Source organism: Pseudochaenichthys georgianus, chromosome 17, assembly GCF_902827115.2.
Source record: "Pseudochaenichthys georgianus chromosome 17, fPseGeo1.2, whole genome shotgun sequence".
Taxonomy (NCBI): domain Eukaryota; kingdom Metazoa; phylum Chordata; class Actinopteri; order Perciformes; family Channichthyidae; genus Pseudochaenichthys; species Pseudochaenichthys georgianus.
The window spans coordinates 20713206-20730264 of NC_047519.1; the positions used below are offsets into that span (position 1 = coordinate 20713206).

Here is a 17059-nt window from a genome sequence, read left to right on the forward strand (position 1 = left end):
TTGTCCTGCTTTTCCTCTCCAACTGTGATTATATTTGTCCACTGCCTGTCCACGCTGTATGTATCAATGTGGTGACCTTTTGACGTGCATATATTCTGAACACCTGTCTCTTTCCGTGTATGATAACAACACGGTTTGCATAAAAGAAGATTTCAATCGCCCATTTCAAATGAGTGCTGATGGTTAGCCATATGAGCCTCTTCCAGCTGTCAGGTGAGTTCTTGTTTGCAGAGCTCCACCTGTCCAGCTCCATCTCTCCTCCGCTCTGTCTTCCCCTCTCTTCTCCTTCTGCCTCCACCTCTTTCTGGAGAGAAGGCTCTGCTTGTAGAGCAGATAATTTATTCCTGTTTATCTCCCAACTCTGCTCCGTACCGTGGGGAAATGAGAGATGTAAAAGTGGAGGGAAAGAGGAGGACACGAGCTGCTCTTCCTTTCATAGCTGCGGAAGACAGAAGCAAATGGATGACAGCTTCAGATAGCGGGGCCTCAGCTCACAAACACAAAGAACGCATACTTGTGCCCTTTGCTGTGTTGAACAAGTCAAACTTTCCTCCTGTGAGCTTCCAAAAACATGTTCAAACTTCTGCATATACTGATGTGTAAACTGTGTATCATACGCACGCACACACACGCACGCACGCGCACACACACACACACACACACACACACACACACACACACACACACACACACACACACACACACACACACACACACTGTCTCTCTCTGTGGAACCTTTTAGAGCTTAACTGGCCGGGTCTTTAAGAATTTATAATTAAAAGCTTTTTTTGCCATTAGGATAACACACTGTGTGTACGTGAATACAGTGCTGGAGAGCAGCTAATAGGTTGATTTAGTAGTTGTAGAAAAATAACAAAAACAAGCAGCCAAATTACACCAACCAATATATTATTTATTTAGGCTGATCCTCTTGCTGTAGTCCTGTGTCTTGGATCCTCTATCCTGAGTTCTGGATTAAGTCGTGGACTTCGGGTCGTGGCTGAACCTGTCTCTGCGGTCCTGCCTTGGGTCTCGCCATGCTGCTTCCCTGATGGCTTCCACAGGATTGTAGCTGACATCCTCGTGGATTCATCTTCTTATTACAGACACATGCATTTCCTAACATTCGGTCTATATGCTGTCAAATGTATTATCTCTTCGATTTACACACGGCATCTATTGCACGTCTGTCCGTCCTGGAGAGGGATCCCTCCTCTGCTGCTCTCCCTGAGGTTTCTCCCATTTCTTTTCCCTTTAAACTGTGGGGTTTTCTCTGGAAGTTTTTCCTTGTACGATGTGAGGGTCTAAGGACAGAGGGTGTCGTTTTTCTCATACTGATATTCTGAACAATCTGTGTTGTTGTATTTGCTGTAAAGTGTCTCTACTGTAGGCTATTTTTATTATATGTACAGCACTTTGGCTCGGCCAAAAATCGTTTATAAATGTGCTATATAAATACAACTTGATTGTAATTGTTATATCTTGAGGTATTCATTGTTTCTACTGCTAACAAAAGACAACAATACTATTGCGACAAATTCAGTTTTTGCTGTAATCGCAGTGAAATTCCCCTTAAAATGTGGAACTTAACACAACCAGTGCACAAATCCTACTGGCATGTTAATGAATGAATAATAATGCAGTTATATAACATATGTATAATGATTTTATAGTCTTAAAGAGACCGCTATGTATTATTATTTAATGTAGCCTATATTAGATCATTATACCTATAAACTGTTATTTTTGTGACTCAGAAAGCTGTACTCCTAATTGAGTGTTTTTACCTTGTGGTATTGCTTCTTCTACTGAAGTAAAACATTGGAACTTCTTTGACTTCTGTGTATGTGTGAGAAAGTGCAGACTCAGAGCATACTATCTTCTGTTTCTTTTTATATCTCCATACAGCTCTTAGAAGTCAGAACCCTTTTATCTCACATGAGATCTGATACAAAACACTGTGCTTTGTGTCACTCTTAAACTAGCTGTGTGTGTGTGTGTGTGTGTGTGTGTGTGTGTGTGTGTGTGTGTGTGTGTGTGTGTGTGTGTGTGTGTGTGTGTGTGTGTGTGTGTGTGTGTGTGTGTGTGTGTGTGTGTGTGTGTGTGTGTGTGTGTGTGTGTGTGTGTGTGTGTGTGTGTGTGTGTGTGTGTGTGTGTGTGTGTGTGTGTGTGTGTGTGTGTGTGTGTGTGTGTGTGTGTGTGTGTGTGTGTGTGTGTGTGTGTGTGTGTGTGTGTGTGTGTGTTTTCCTCTCTTCCTTGTTGTGCAGAGATCAATCCCAGTCTGTTGTTGACACTCTCAAGTCACAGGGAGGTTGTGTGTGTGTGTGTGTGTGTGTGTGTGTGTGTGTGTGTGTGTGTGTGTGTGTGTGTGTGTGTGTGTGTGTGTGTGTGTGTGTGTGTGTGTGTGTGTGTGTGTGTGTGTGTGTGTGTGTGTGTGTGTGTGTGTGTGTGTGTGTGTGTGTGTGTGTGTGTGTGTGTGTGTGTGTGTTTTCCTCTCCTCCTGCAGCAGAGTGTAATCCATGATTTTGTGCTTCCTCCTCAGGCTTCATGTCAAAGTCAGTTTCAGATGAGATGAATATGCCAGAGCAAAAAGGAAAAAAACAAACCTGCTGGTAATTCAAAAGAAAGAAAGAAAACTAAACAGAAGTAAGAATAGCACTCTGTGACACAGAATACTACCCGAGGAGCGTTGTGTGTAATCATAGCAGGTTCAGGGAGACACTGTTTATCAGGATGGGGCCGGGGTAGGAGTATAACAATTGAGGAAGTAAAAGAATGAAGTTGAGAAGTTGAGGTTGCTGCCGTCGGATAAATCTTGCAGAAAATGGAACAGACTTTCTTCATGGCAGCAGTGAGCCAGCTGTAGGAGAGAAATCATAGCTTATAAAACAAAAGGTCCTTCGGGTGTCATCCAAGTTTATAAAAAGTCATGTTAAGACTTGTATTCGGCTCCCTAACTTTTCGGAAGGAACTTTGAATGTGTTGCCATCATGAAAAAGTAAATGGCTCTCTTAAAAATACTCCAGCTAGTTGAGAGCACAGCCAATCCAGACGCTTCCTCACAGATAAAACAACAACGCTGACTTTATAGGAAGCAGTAGGAGCATACCCCAGGGTCAAAACATAACCGACACACCTCAAACAAGAGAGGATGCAGAGGAAGTCAGCAGAAATACATTGAGAAAAACTCATCCTAACATATTTTCCTTTCTTCTTTTTCTCTATCTTTGTTGATTTCTGTCTTGCAGGAGCGCTACAGATCGAGAACAGCGAGGAAACGGACCAAGGGAAGTACGAGTGTGTGGCCACCAACTCTCAGGGCGTGCGCTACTCGTCCCCGGCCAACCTTTATGTGCGAGGTAGGACCTGAACCCAGAAACGCACAAGCACACACATGCACACACACACACATACACACACACACACACACACACACACACACACACACACACACACACAGACACACACGCACATACAGAAATATGAAGGTGCACTTTGGATAATATTAAAGCCTTTTTCATGTCTATGCTTTTAAACAAGTATTACTAACCCATCCATTGTCTACAATATATGTTGACCTTGTTGTTTGCTATTTCTCACAATCACCCTTAACAAGCCCTCCTTAAACCTCGGTGCGAGCCCCCCCAGTGGGATCAAATTGATCATGGGGACACACCTTGGTTTAACTGCATGGAAACATCACTTACCTGTCTACTAAAATGGCTTCTGTACAAGAGGCAGATTTAGAGGAAGATGATGCACAAGAGATGCACAGACTTGATTGGAGATTAGGATGAAATTGGAAAATATAAATTATTCTTAAATATGCTTTCAATATTGGCGCCATTTTGCACCCACATGGTCCCTGTTTAACGGATAGTAGCCTCTGGACTGTGGGTGCTGGTGCATCACTGGCTTATTGCTGAAAGAACACGACCAATGATGTTCTAGTTTCTATGTTAAGCTATTCAAGAAGTGTGTATGCAACGTGTGAGCGTTGGTGAGTGTGTGTGATGCAGTGGAGCGAGTGGCTTTGCGCTGGCCGTTTTTATTCTCTCTGTGTTTCCCCGTTCTCTCTCTCCCCCCTCACGTCATTGTGTACTGCATCAACCCCCTCTCATCCCTCAGAGCTTCGAGAAGGTTGGTGTGCTCTTTCTTTTCTTTTGTTACTCCTTTGTTTCAGAAAGCTTCATTTATTGAAACAGAGAGAAACAAAAAAGAAAAAAAAAACGACATTTTAAGGACACCGGAGTAGATTTGAAGTGAAATGATATTGTCTCCAAAAATGAAGCGAGTTGATTTCTCTAAAGCTGCTACGGTGATGAAGTGGTCTGCCTACGCAGCAGAGTGCATTGACTGCATTGTGAGGCCTTGTGTGCAGAACCCTTGGTATTGCCTTCACTCCCCGATCAATGTTTTCTGCATGGTATGATCTTGTTGTCATGGAGACCCAAGAATTGGAAGATTAAAATGAGCCGATGTTTGCATGGAAGGAGTGAGTGAGTGAGAGAGAAAGAGAAAGGAGCACCGCTTGCATGTCTGTTGACTGACAGACTGACACAGGAGCATGGCACCGTGTGTGTTCACGCCTATTGATACGCTCGCATCGTGATATTATTGAACTTGCTGTCTTGTCTTGTCTGGCTGCTGACGGTTTATTTTTATTTATTTTTTCTAGCATCATGTGTTACATTGTGTCTCAGCTCCCATTCCATCACATCTGCTGCAGTCCTGCATGTGTTGCATTGAGTGGAAATGTTGCACTCACACTTTATATACAATTTGTGTTATATGTGCTGCGCAGGTTTTAAAAGAAGCATCTTAGCCAGATTCATGCCATGAACCCCATATGATGAGAACCGTCACATCACCTGTAGTGGAGAGTAACTAATTATATTCACTCAAGCAATGAACTGACTATATACTATTGTTGCTAGTTCTTATAAAAACACTTTATAGCTCAAACTACGCAAAAGTATATGAAGTTCTTTTAAAAAGCTCGAGTTTACCACTTACAACAATCAAATGAAATGTAAAAATGCATTGATCAATATCAATTTTGCAATTATAAAATAATTAATAGTACAATTTTCTTATTTGGTCAATTGTGACCCTTTTCTTACTTGTAGTTACATTGCAGAAAGTAAGTAAAAAGAGAAGTATAAGGTGTATTTATACAAATTACTGTAGTATACCCCATTCCAAATAATGATTAAGATGTTTATGTAACACATTAATATGTGTACAAATACACAATACACATATATACAAATTAAATAAAAAAAAAAATGAAATAAGGATGAGTTAAGGGGTGTGTCTTAAAGTATATGTAGTTTTTTTTATTATAGTTTTTCCTGTGTCCCTTTTCCATCTCACATCAAACTGTTTAGCTTCATTGCTTTTACTTTACACCAATACTACAAATCACTTTTTAAACTTTTATAAATTACTTTTATACCCGATTTATTGTCAGCCCAGGAATTGTAGTTGTCACAGAGTATTTTTCATGCTGCATTTCATCACCCTTAACTATCAATATATTATAGGTATAACAATATCCCAGCTGTAACACAGCCGGTGCTGTATCTCTGGCCGTTGCTATCTTCACCAAACACTCCGATACGGCTCTATTGACTGACATTTGAAATGAATCATACCCATTCTCATTTTTAGATATCGAGAGGATATTAATGATTCCCTCTTATTACAGTGGATAATGAAAGTGGTGTCCTTGAGACAGACTGGATGGTGTTGCGTAAATGTCAGCTCAGTGACGGTGCTGAACGGGTATAAGCAGAGCTGAGATGCAGCGGTAATCCTTATGGCTGTGCCAAGGTCTCTGCCTGTAGCCTCCAGACTCCCTGCAGAGGACGGGACTAATGATCGCCGCGCTAATAAAGAGTGAAGCTGGCTCTCACACACTGTATATCAAATGGAGGGGAATCATGGGGCCCGGCTCGATGAACTTAAATCTAAAGGCTCTGAGAGCATGAGGAGGATTATCCCTTATTATGAGCTCCCTTTATTGTAAGGTACTCGGCTTTGTCTTCGTCGTGGATTCGTCAGTCTCTTATTTTCTAAATGACTAACCAATCATCATGAGTCTTCACCTTCACCCTGTTGTTGCTCAAATGACTAAACAATTCCATATGCTTAATTATTGTGTTTTTTAAGTTGTTTTTTGTGTTGCTTATTGACGGGTTAGAATAACTGAATGGATTAAAGTGATTGTGATGTGTCATGCTACCTTGCACCTGCTACTTGTCTGTGTGTCTGTGTGTCCGTCTGTGTGTCTGTCCGTCTGTCTGTGTGTGTGTGTGTGTGTGTGTGTGTCTATCTATCTATCTGTCTGTCTGAACAGCATGCTCAGATGAGGAGATGCCTGCCTAATCATGTCTGTTTTCCAACAGATTTAACTGTTTTTGTCTCTTTCTTGTCTTCAACTTCTGTATCCAATTCTGGGTATCTTGCGATTATTTAAGTTGTGTTTCTTTAGCAAATTGTTGAAATCATGCAAAAAATGTTAACTTCTATCCAATTGTCTCTAGATTCTTTGAGTAGGGGGGAGTGGCCCATGAAGATTCCAAGTAATGATGTTACAGATTTAGGAGTGGAGGTTATGCAGCAAATGTACCCTTTTTTCTTTTTTCACATTATTTATTTTAATTTGTTATATTATATATTTTAGAATTACTACTGGATTTTCAAGTAATACAAAGAAAAAACTCTTGTTTTGGTATTCTAGGTTTTTTTGAGTCACTTTTTTCGTTTTTGTACTAGAACATTTGTTGTTTTATGCTTTATTATACGTAAAAGCTTCGTGGTGTTGAGCTTAGTTTTTGGAGTATGTTTTCTGCTCTCTGTTTGCCTTCCCTTTCATTCTTTCTCTCGTGAAGAGATGTTTGTCCGTTACTCTCTCTGTCTCTTTCTATTTCCTGTGTTGTGACCCTGGGGTTTTTCTTCCTCTGTTCTCTAAGCATCCGATCTCTCTCTGGTCTTTTTTCTCTTACTTTTGAAGCACCTTACTTTCTGAATGGGCCTGACTCTGGTATATAGCTGTTTTTAAATAGATCCATGTGTTTTCTTCTTCTCGCTCCTCTCTTCTTCCCCCTTTTTCCCTCCTTCCCCTAAAACCCTCTTCTAACCCTCTCTTTATCTCCACTTCCCTGTCTTTGTCCCTCCCTTTTCCTCCCCCTTTTTTCTCTTCTTCCTCTGCATTCTGTCTGCACCCTGATGTGTAGGAGCGACAGACACATGTACATAAGTTTATTAACTTATAAACATGCACATACTACCTCACATATCTGTCTTTTTGCTCGCACTCGTTCTTTCCTGTTCTGCCTCTTCATGCTGTCTTGGTGTTCTTTACTAAGTGTTGCCAATGATCACTCTGTAATTGCCACAACACCCTTTTAGAACCCCTTAAACCACTCCTGTCCACATTTCCAATTCATTTGATTACACACTGTATCAGTTATGAATCCTATGTATTGTACAGTATCTTGTTGTACAATGTGGCTGTCTTTTGCTACATTGCCTATCATTGTCTGGAAGAGAAGCAGAGCTGCCTCTTTCTTTCTGTCTCTATCTTTCTTTCTCTCTATCTGTACTTATTCTATCCCTCTGTCTGTCTCTCCTGCTCTTGTCTGGCTTTTCTCTCCTCTCAGTCTTCAGTTCTTCGTTCTCTTCTTTGTGTTTCTCCACCATTGTATCCCTCTTGAGTCGCCCAGGCATGCAAGTGACCTATGAGTTCAGTCTCTCAATACATTTCTCCCTAATATATAGTCAACCAAGCTCCGGCAGATGCAGTATTGGATATAACATGGCCCTTTAGTTGTTCTTCTTATGGGCACACAAATAGCTGGCAGGGCCTATTGATCGGCCCCCATGGTGCATACACTCTTTAAAAAGAGCCCATATAATTCAGAAGCACCTCGAGGCACAGCAATCTCAATGAAGTGAAGTTTTTCACTGACATTTCTGGTGAAGTTTAACTGGTTTAGTCACTGCTTGGAGGAGGATTTGTAATGGTAATACAAATATATACTGAAAAACCTGAATCAGAAAGTTTTACTTTTCTGCTTAACTAAATGATAACCAGTAAGAAAACCATTTATTTTATGAGAAACTGACTATAGGTTTCATGTCCTGGTTGAATTGATACTCAAGAGTTTGTCACTATATTATTTGTTAGGCAGCTCACTGAATGGTCGAGCTCAACACTAGATTTGTGTCTTTCTGTTTGAATCATCAGTACCATAAAGTAATTGGGACTAAACTTGAAATATCCCTTTGTAATTTTCTGTAAAAACCCTGAAGTTCATTCTCCCCCTTCCTGTTACCTCTCCTCTCTTTCCTCTCTCTTTTTATCTTTCTGGCCCTTACTTTCTCTCTCAATCTCCATCTTGCTTTCTGCCTGGCTCTCTTTTTTCTCTCTGATTCTCTCTCCCTCACTCCCCCTCCCCCCTCCTTCTTTTTCTCTGCCTTTCTTCTCCTCACTCCCTTCCCCACTTTTCTTGAACCCCAACCTCACCCCCCAAACCCCCCCCCCCCCCTTCCTTTTCTACCCGACTCTCCTCCTTTCCCAGTGCGCCGTGTGCCCCCTCGTTTCTCCATCCTCCCCTCCAACCATGAGATCATGCCAGGAGGGAGCGTCAACATCACCTGTGTGGCCGTGGGTTCGCCCATGCCCTACGTCAAGTGGATGCTGGGCACCGAGGACCTGACCACGGAGGACGAGATGCCCATCGGACGCAACGTGCTGGAGCTCAACGGAGTCCGAGAGTCTGCAAACTACACCTGTGTGGCCATGAGCAGCCTGGGTATCATCGAGGCCATCGCTCAGGTCTTAGTGAAGAGTAAGAGCCGCTCCGGTGAAACAATTAATCATGTCGGCCCTCAGAGAGAGAAAGCTGTTTGGAAAAAGTGCCTTGTTGTGTAAAAGAGACACTTTTTATTTGATAAACAGTATGTTTTTAAAATGTGTGCATGTCAAATATCACTTCTGCCAAGCTAATCTGCGCCGTAATTTCATGAACAATTTTTCATATTAAATATAATTAAGGTAACCCTATTATTATGAGGGCATTTAGTATACTCATTGAACGAAAATACACCTACTCTCTCACACAATTAGTTTGGCCATTGGTTGCTTTGGTCTTATAAGATACCTCAGTTCATTTGTTCATAATACATTTGTACACATGTGTGATTAACACAATAATTTCAGTGGTGCTTTTTGCAGGATTTTTGTGGACAAACTAAGTTTTACGAATTTGATAATATCAACGAATAAGTTAGTCGACAAAACTGTTGATTGTTAGTCTACGAAGAACCAGTATAGTTGAGGATAGCCCTGTTCTCATGTCAATAGTTTATTCTCAAAAAGTTATTTCAGATTATACTAAATGTAACTTTGTCATTTCACACAGTGAGTACTTGTTCAACAAAATGCAGTCTGGTATCATAGATACATATGCATATTTGGCATAACATTTATATTTATAAAGTACAGATAAGTAGGATGAGATATCACTGAGATATTTACAAATAAACAGAACAATGTACAAATGGACAAAAAACAATACAGGGTTCATAGTAAGTCATGTAATTCTCTTCCTCTTGCCTCTCTCTAATTCCCAGCTTTGCCAAAGCCTCCTGGTACCCCCATAGTCACAGAGACCACCGCCACCAGTGTGACCATCACCTGGGACTCTGGAAACCCAGACCCCGTCTCCTACTACATCATCCAGTACCGAGCCAAGGGGCCAGACAGCAAGTACGAGACGGTGGACAGCATCACCACCACCCGCTACAGCATCGGGGGGCTCTACCCCAACACTGAGTATGAAATCAGAGTGTCGGCCTTCAATAGCATCGGCCAGGGCCCCTCCTCTACTCGTGTGGATGCCCGCACAGGGGAGCAGGCCCCGGCCAGCCCGCCCCGAAACGTCCAGGCACACATTATGTCTCGGAACACTGTGATGGTCCGCTGGGAGGAGCCGGAGGAACCCAATGGACAGGTGGGTGGAGGACTGACCCTTTTATCATTTTGATCTGTTATCAGTAATAGAAAACAAACATTTACATTTTCCTGCCGAACAGAAAAAACGTTCTTAACTTGGTGCTACATTTCTGCATCAAATTCACTGGTGATCAACTAAAATCCTGTCTGTTCTGAAACAAACTGCTTTGGCTGTCCAGATATCAGATTTCACTACATGACCAAGAGAATTCACAATAACAATATTATAACGATATCTATAGTAATTTAGAAAGTAAAAGTGTGGGCAAGATACTAAACCCATAAATAGCTCCCGAAGGAACAGCTGTTGGTGTGTGACTGTGTGTAAATGAGCATTAGATTAGATGAGCAGTTTGGCCCCTTTTTATGGCAGCGCTGCCATCAGAGTCTGTGTGTTTTTGTGTGTGTGTGTGGTGTGTGTGTGTGTGTGTGTGTGTGTGTGTGTGTGTGTGTGTGTGTGTGTGTGTGTGTGTGTGTGTGTGTGTGTGTGTGTGTGTGTGTGTGTGTGTGTGTGTGTGTGTGTGTGTGTGTGTGTGTGTGTGTGTGTGTGTGTGTGTGTGTGTGTGTGTGTGTGTGTGTGTGTGTGTGTGTGTGTGTGTGTGTGTGTGTGTGTGTGTGTGTGTGTGTGTGTGTGTGTGTGTGTGTGTGTGTGTGTGTGTGTGTGTGTGTGTGTGTGTGTGTGTGTGTTTGTGAATGTTGGCATGTAGTGTACACACACTGAGCGCCAAAATAGTAAAGTCCATATACCATTTAAGTCTATTGGAAGACATGCAACATTCAGTGAATATGATCATCAAGTTCCTCATTTTTTACATGTTTTACTATTTATCACTACAATTTAACATTAAAAGATGGTCATGCCTTTGTGCTTGTGTTTGCTGTTCTCCTGCTGCACAATGATTTGGCATTGGAGGGCTCCTACAGTGATTGAAAAGACTAGAATGTTTCCTTTAATCAAACTGAATGACCTTTACCCTCTCGTACTATGCACTATCAACATTTCAAAATTCGCAAAGACTCACAGAAGGTTAAAACGTTTAAGCCTTAATAAGATTCACCATTGGGAGCTTTTTGTCCAGTGTGCAGGTGCATGTCTTTTGCAGGGATTGTGTCTTGCCAGAGATTTCCCTTCTGTAACTCCCTCGCTACTTTTCCCACCTTCTAAAGAAAGAAAAGGTAATTGGACTGTCTGCTCTAAGTTAAGAGCAATCCCTCTTGAGACCTATTTCCTTTTCTAGCCTATAACTGTATATGGGTTCATAAAAATGCAAGACTTTTGAGGGTGGGGATTATAGATATTAAAGAGTAATACCATGAGAGGTGATGGAGGTGGAGAGTAAGGGAATGGCAGCAGGATTACATCTCAATACCAATAAACAAATCCCACTGGACAGTTAAGGGAGGTACCGTGATTATATTTGACGCTTTACTATATGAAGGCTTGTATTGGAGCTGGTGTTGTCAACTTTAGAGTGAGATTCGTTTATCAGGGTCAACTGCGCAACAGATGTGGGGAAATCACCTTGTGACAATGACCTCTGCTAAACACTGAACCAACAAATCCACAAGACCATCTGGATAAAACAGAGGTGATGACCTTAGCTGTGAGAAATGATGGCTTTGGTAGGAAAGATGGTATTATGGATCATTGTGGGTGGAACATCATTTAATACAGTACAGTCACTCATAACCTTACAATACAGTGCAAATCCAGAAACTCCATCTAGAGGCCTGTGAAGCTGACCGTTGAGCGGACCGACCAAGCAAGGAGGCAGAGAGTTCAAATATAACCCGGGCACATGATTCACAGCCTCAATATGACTGTCCTCCCTGAACACAGTCAGCAGCCACAAGGATCTCACACACACCCAGACTAACAAGCAGTCAGAACCTAAATACACACAGGACCAATCAAACCAACAAGACACAGGTGAGGGGGGAGGAGACAACACAGGGCACCAGGTGAACACAATCAGCAGCAACAGACAAGACCGGAAGGGGAACACTTTTCAAAATAAAACCAGGGAACAAATCCACATACTAACACCAACGAAGCTATCCAATCCGTAACGGAGGCCGAGATCTATGGCCCCAGAGATCACCTCCGTTACAAGGCCTTTCTCAGTTCATTGAATACTCTTTATTGGCATGAAGGACAATATTGCCAAAAGTGTCTAGCAATACTGAGAAGAAAAATAATTAAGAAAATATCAGAAAAACAATAAACCTTTGCTTTGTGACGATGTTTGTGAGAGACTGTTGAAGTGTATTCATGTTAAGGTAGGAAATATTAGAAACTAACGATAATAATAATAAAAAATAGTAACAATAATAATGAAAAAATAATCTTTATTCAAGATTTATATGAGCAAAATGTAATCAATAAATTACAAATCACATACTATAGTCAATTCAAATAATAAAAAGATAAGTAGGCATACCATCTAGGTTAACTAATATAATACAAAAGATAATAATAATATAGAAGTCAATGTAATTGTGGGTTTCTTTCTTTGAATTATATGATTTTCCTGCAATAATCCTGCATTTCCCTGCTCATTATGTCATGTTTTTAAATTCAGGGTGTATTTGATTATTTTGGGAAATGTGTATTTCTTACACTCTGGTTTCGGGGGTTAGGGTTAGATTCTCTCCTTGCTTCCAGCAATGTCTACATCAACCTTTCTCTATTGTCAGGCTATGCTTGCGGAGTCTGTCAATAAATCATTGCTTTTCTTAATATTTACCGTCGTCAGCTATTTTGATAATGTAACGTCTCATTAGAGTTGACACTGTGTTTTAGTTGTTTAACTGTTTTCTCTATGTTTTAGGTGAAAGGCTATCGTGTGTACTACACCATGGACCCGTCCCGGCCTATGAATGAGTGGCAGATCCATAACGTCCAGGACAGCGTGATCACCACCATCCAGAACCTGGTGACCTCTGAGACGTACACCATCCAGGTCCTCGCCTTCACCTCTGTAGGAGACGGACCCTTCTCAGATCCCGTCCATGTTAAAGTTATGCCTGGAGGTGCGTGAATGTGTGTCTGTAAAACCTAATCATCGGTAGCGGTTTGTGCATGCTGGTGCATGAATAACGGCTAACTAGTGTTCTTTAATAATCATGTGCAGGAGGTTAGTGTTTGTTTTTCAGATGTGCACATGGAACAGAGCTGTGTGTGTGTGTGTGTGTGTGTGTGTGTGTGTGTGTGTGTGTGTGTGTGTGTGTGTGTGTGTGTGTGTGTGTGTGTGTGTGTGTGTGTGTGTGTGTGTGTGTGTGTGTGTGTGTGTGTGTGTGTGTGTGTGTGTGTGTGTGTGTGTGTGTGTGTGTGTGTGTGTGTGTGTGTGTGTGTGTGTGTGTGTGTGTGTGTGTGTGTGTGTGTGTGTGTGTGTGTGTGTGTGTGTGTGTGTGTGTGTGTGTGTGTGTGTGTGTGTGTGTGTGTGTGTGTGTGTGTGTGTGTGTGTGTGTGTGTGTGTGTGTGTGTGTGTGTGTGTGTGTGTGGAGAAGTAGCTTATTTGGGTGTATGTAAAGTTTGTGAGTCAATCCTCTGTGATTTGCTTGGCAAATAACCTGTCAGGAAATATGGCTACTTCAAACTGAATAAATTGTACCTGCTGGGACAGAAGTGTGGAGAATCATGAAAAGAAAACGGGGATTAATAGCCAAAAATGTCCCTCTTACCTCAGCGCTGTCCGTGTCACTGCGACAGCTGCTGTGAAGTGGCAGGTTTAATGTGTTTGGAGGGACAACAGATAATTACTGTGATGGTATTACTGTTTTAATTTCCATGTAGCCTGCTACGGCATCAGATGTCTCTTAAAAGTCTTCCATTTTCTAGCATACAAAAGGAAAGAGATTATATTTAAAAGGCATGAAAAGACAGGTTTTAGAGATGTATGGGTCAGTGGGTGTCCAGTATTACATGAATAATTAGTACAACATGTTTTATTCAACTTAAAATACCTGAGGTCAGGTAAGTAAGGCGATAGTAAGAAAAACAACCATGCTTATTAATACATTATATATATATATATGTCAACACTATAAAACGAAACTGCCCTCCCACACAGTCGCCAACAGGTTTGATCAGCTTTGACTGACGGTGACATTTCCCTTGAAACATATTTCCCATTCGTATACTAATAGTATTGATGTCAACACCTTATTTCAGAAGAATAGCACTTATCCAAACACAGTAAGTGCTTTTCAAAACAAAGCAAGACATAAAGAAACTATAAAAAACACACAAATGAGGCAGATATTTAGTCAGGTAAAAATGTACTACTAGGATATCAATTCTATTGACATGTATATACAGTAGACTTTTTGCACTACTTTTTATTTTGTATTTTTGTATTTTATTATATATGTTGCATTGTTGGAGGTCAGAAGAATTTCATTGCCATTTCTACACTGTAGCTTTGTGCATATGACAATAAAACCTTTGAATCTTGAAAAAGAAAAAGAAAAACACCAGGTAAAACAGAACCCAATAAAAAGTGGTTTTAAATAAGAAAACCTTCCAGTAAAATCGTTTTTTTAAGAAGTAACTTTAAAGATGTATTTTTGGAGTGTTATGTGAAATAAACAGTATCACAAAAACTTTGGCAGATCATAATATTATAGTATATGGTGGTAAAAAGATTATAAATACACTTTTTTTTTAAGGACCTTTCAGTGCAAAACCAAAGTGCACCACAAGACTTCAAAAGAATTCGATAAAGATAACCCAAACTCCTGTCTGACTCTTTTGTCCTGTCTCCTTCAGTCCCAGGCCAACCGGGGAAGTTTAAAGTCAATAAGGTGGCCGACACACATATTGAGCTGACCTGGGAACCTGCCTACACAAAGGAGGGCATCGTCAACTATGAACTGCTCTACAGACCTGTCAAGTTTGGCAGCTTGGTAAGACCCCTAACTTTCTTTTTATAAACCTTTCTGCTGAGCGGATTGAGAGGAGAGATAAAAGAAGGAAGTTTAAAAGATGAACCCCATCGTTCAGCGCCTCTGAGTCTGCTGGTGACAGTCTCATCTCTTTTGATAATTTATTTCTCACTCATCCCAACCTCTTGTCCTATCCTCTGCTCCTCTCTCTTCCCTCTCATAGGAGAAGCTGACATTCGGGCCGAGGAGTTCGTACACAGTGGAGGGTCTGAAAGCCAACACAGAGTACTCCTTCTCCCTGGCCGCCATCTCAAACAAAGGCATCGGAGCTTTCACCAACGAGCTGGTGCAGAGGACATTACAAGCCAGTACGTCTCAATTTGACTGTGTCCACCTGCTTTACCTGCAGGGATGCACAGATGCCACACATGTAAATTGTATTATGTTTCAGTCATGTGAACAAATCCAATGCAAATATTGTGTGCTCTACACCAACACACACAGGTTACAATACATCAGATCCTGACCTGGTCAAATCTGGGACCCCATCTTCAAATCTCTCCATCTCTCTCGTTTATCAACACCACCTCTCATTCATCCGTCTAAGTTTGATTGTGCCTTTCTTCCTCCCCTCAGCCTCTCGCTTTCTTACACAGCCAAAACATCATGACAGATGGAGATGGAGCAACGATTAATGTTACACTCTTCCTTCTTTCACCTTCCTTTCACTTTTTCCACTCTATCAGTGTCTAATGTCTTTGAAAGGACGAAACTGTCTGCCACTTATTGGCTAGCAGCCAGAAGTGAGCCGCATTAAGGATGGTGGCTGGCTTGCAGTGTTGTCAGGTAAGTGTCAGCCAGTCTGTATTTTATCTGAACATGGATTATTTTTTCACACTGATACCTGATAAGGGTCAAATAAGTTATACTTCTTTGCCCTGACATATAGAGGCATTTCATGTCTTCCAACAAGAAGAAAATGCAGAGAAAAATTGAAATACAAGAGAAAGAATACATTAAATTGAGAAAAAAGGAAGCCCTTCAATTCATGGTGGCTCTCGCCTCAGCGGTAAGTTTTTGTCAAGTATTAACAACTTATAGACACACAGATTCATACTGGGTGTTCACAATCAGTAGAAATAGAGCTAAACACTTTTAGCGGTTCTCTTTTCACCCCCAAAAAGAAAGAGACCTATAGTTGGTGGGGGGGGGGATTCAGGAAAGGGAAGGTGCCAGATAAGCAGACTATTTCATGCAGCAGAATTCATTTCCCTGGGAGGTTATGTGCGCTTTGTTATCGCCAAGCTTTGGTGCACATCTAGATTGTCCCCCGAGGCTAACAGAACAGTGGCTGTACGGCTGAGTGGATAGATACTTGAACCTGTCAGCTATGACTATTACACTCCCACACATACACACATGCTATACACTCCCAGACACACACAAGACTGTGCTCAGCGCTGTGTGGTTCTGTGTGCTCGCTCTATAGGTAACATTATATAGGGTGAGTGATACCCACAGTTCAGATCTATGCTGATAAAGGTGTGTGATTCTTGGCTTCCTTTCTGTACTTGTTTGTAACAGTAAATATCCTAGCCTACTTCTGATTCAATTCTTGTCCGCAATTTATCATTCTTACCTGACTTTCAATATCCGTTTGAGTGCCTTTCTCTCCCAGGCTCCTGGTCTTTTTCGTTTTTCTTTTCTAAACCTGCCTCCTAAATCCTTTCAGCGCTGTGTGAGATCTGTTTTAGTTTGTGTTTTTTCTTCCTTTTGTAAAGTCCAAAACCTTCTCCTAGTCAGCTGGAAAGTCTCAAACCTCAGGGATTATGCCACCATGGGGGGGCTGATGTTGTGAATTGTGTGTATTTGTCTGTTCTCCTTTTTACTGAGCTTAACATCCTCACTTCAGAAAGAAAGACTTATCTGTTTGATTCACAAATCTGAGTTCCTTTTCTTCTACTTGCTATGGCTAAAGGATCAAATATAATCATCGGGTATCGGATGCACATTTTCCTTGGGTATAATTAAGTTGTCCACTCAGGGTCGATACTGGTGTCTCTGGTTTATTTCATTAGTCTCTTAGTCTAACATTATGCGTTTACATGATGTGGTTGCTTCCATTTTGTGCCTCTCTTGTTTCCCCGG

General features: G+C 41.3%; 1 protein-coding gene across 9 annotated transcripts in view; it reads left to right on the forward strand.

Moving 5' to 3' along the window:
• Positions 1 to 17059, forward strand: part of LOC117462008 (receptor-type tyrosine-protein phosphatase S-like) — a 72955-nt gene that overhangs the window by 35968 nt on the left and 19928 nt on the right. For 6 of the 9 annotated variants that reach the window (XM_071206428.1, XM_071206431.1, XM_071206427.1 and 3 more), the window contains exons 6-12: positions 3249 to 3359; positions 7242 to 7256; positions 8589 to 8858; positions 9643 to 10022; positions 12856 to 13057; positions 14796 to 14932; positions 15135 to 15279. In XM_071206428.1, coding sequence (XP_071062529.1) covers positions 3249 to 3359; positions 7242 to 7256; positions 8589 to 8858; positions 9643 to 10022; positions 12856 to 13057; positions 14796 to 14932; positions 15135 to 15279 — 1260 coding nt within the window. The remainder of the gene's footprint in view (positions 1 to 3248; positions 3360 to 7241; positions 7257 to 8588; positions 8859 to 9642; positions 10023 to 12855; positions 13058 to 14795; positions 14933 to 15134; positions 15280 to 17059) is intronic. The other 3 variants (XM_071206430.1, XM_071206432.1, XM_034104037.2) reach the window with 1 other exon arrangement.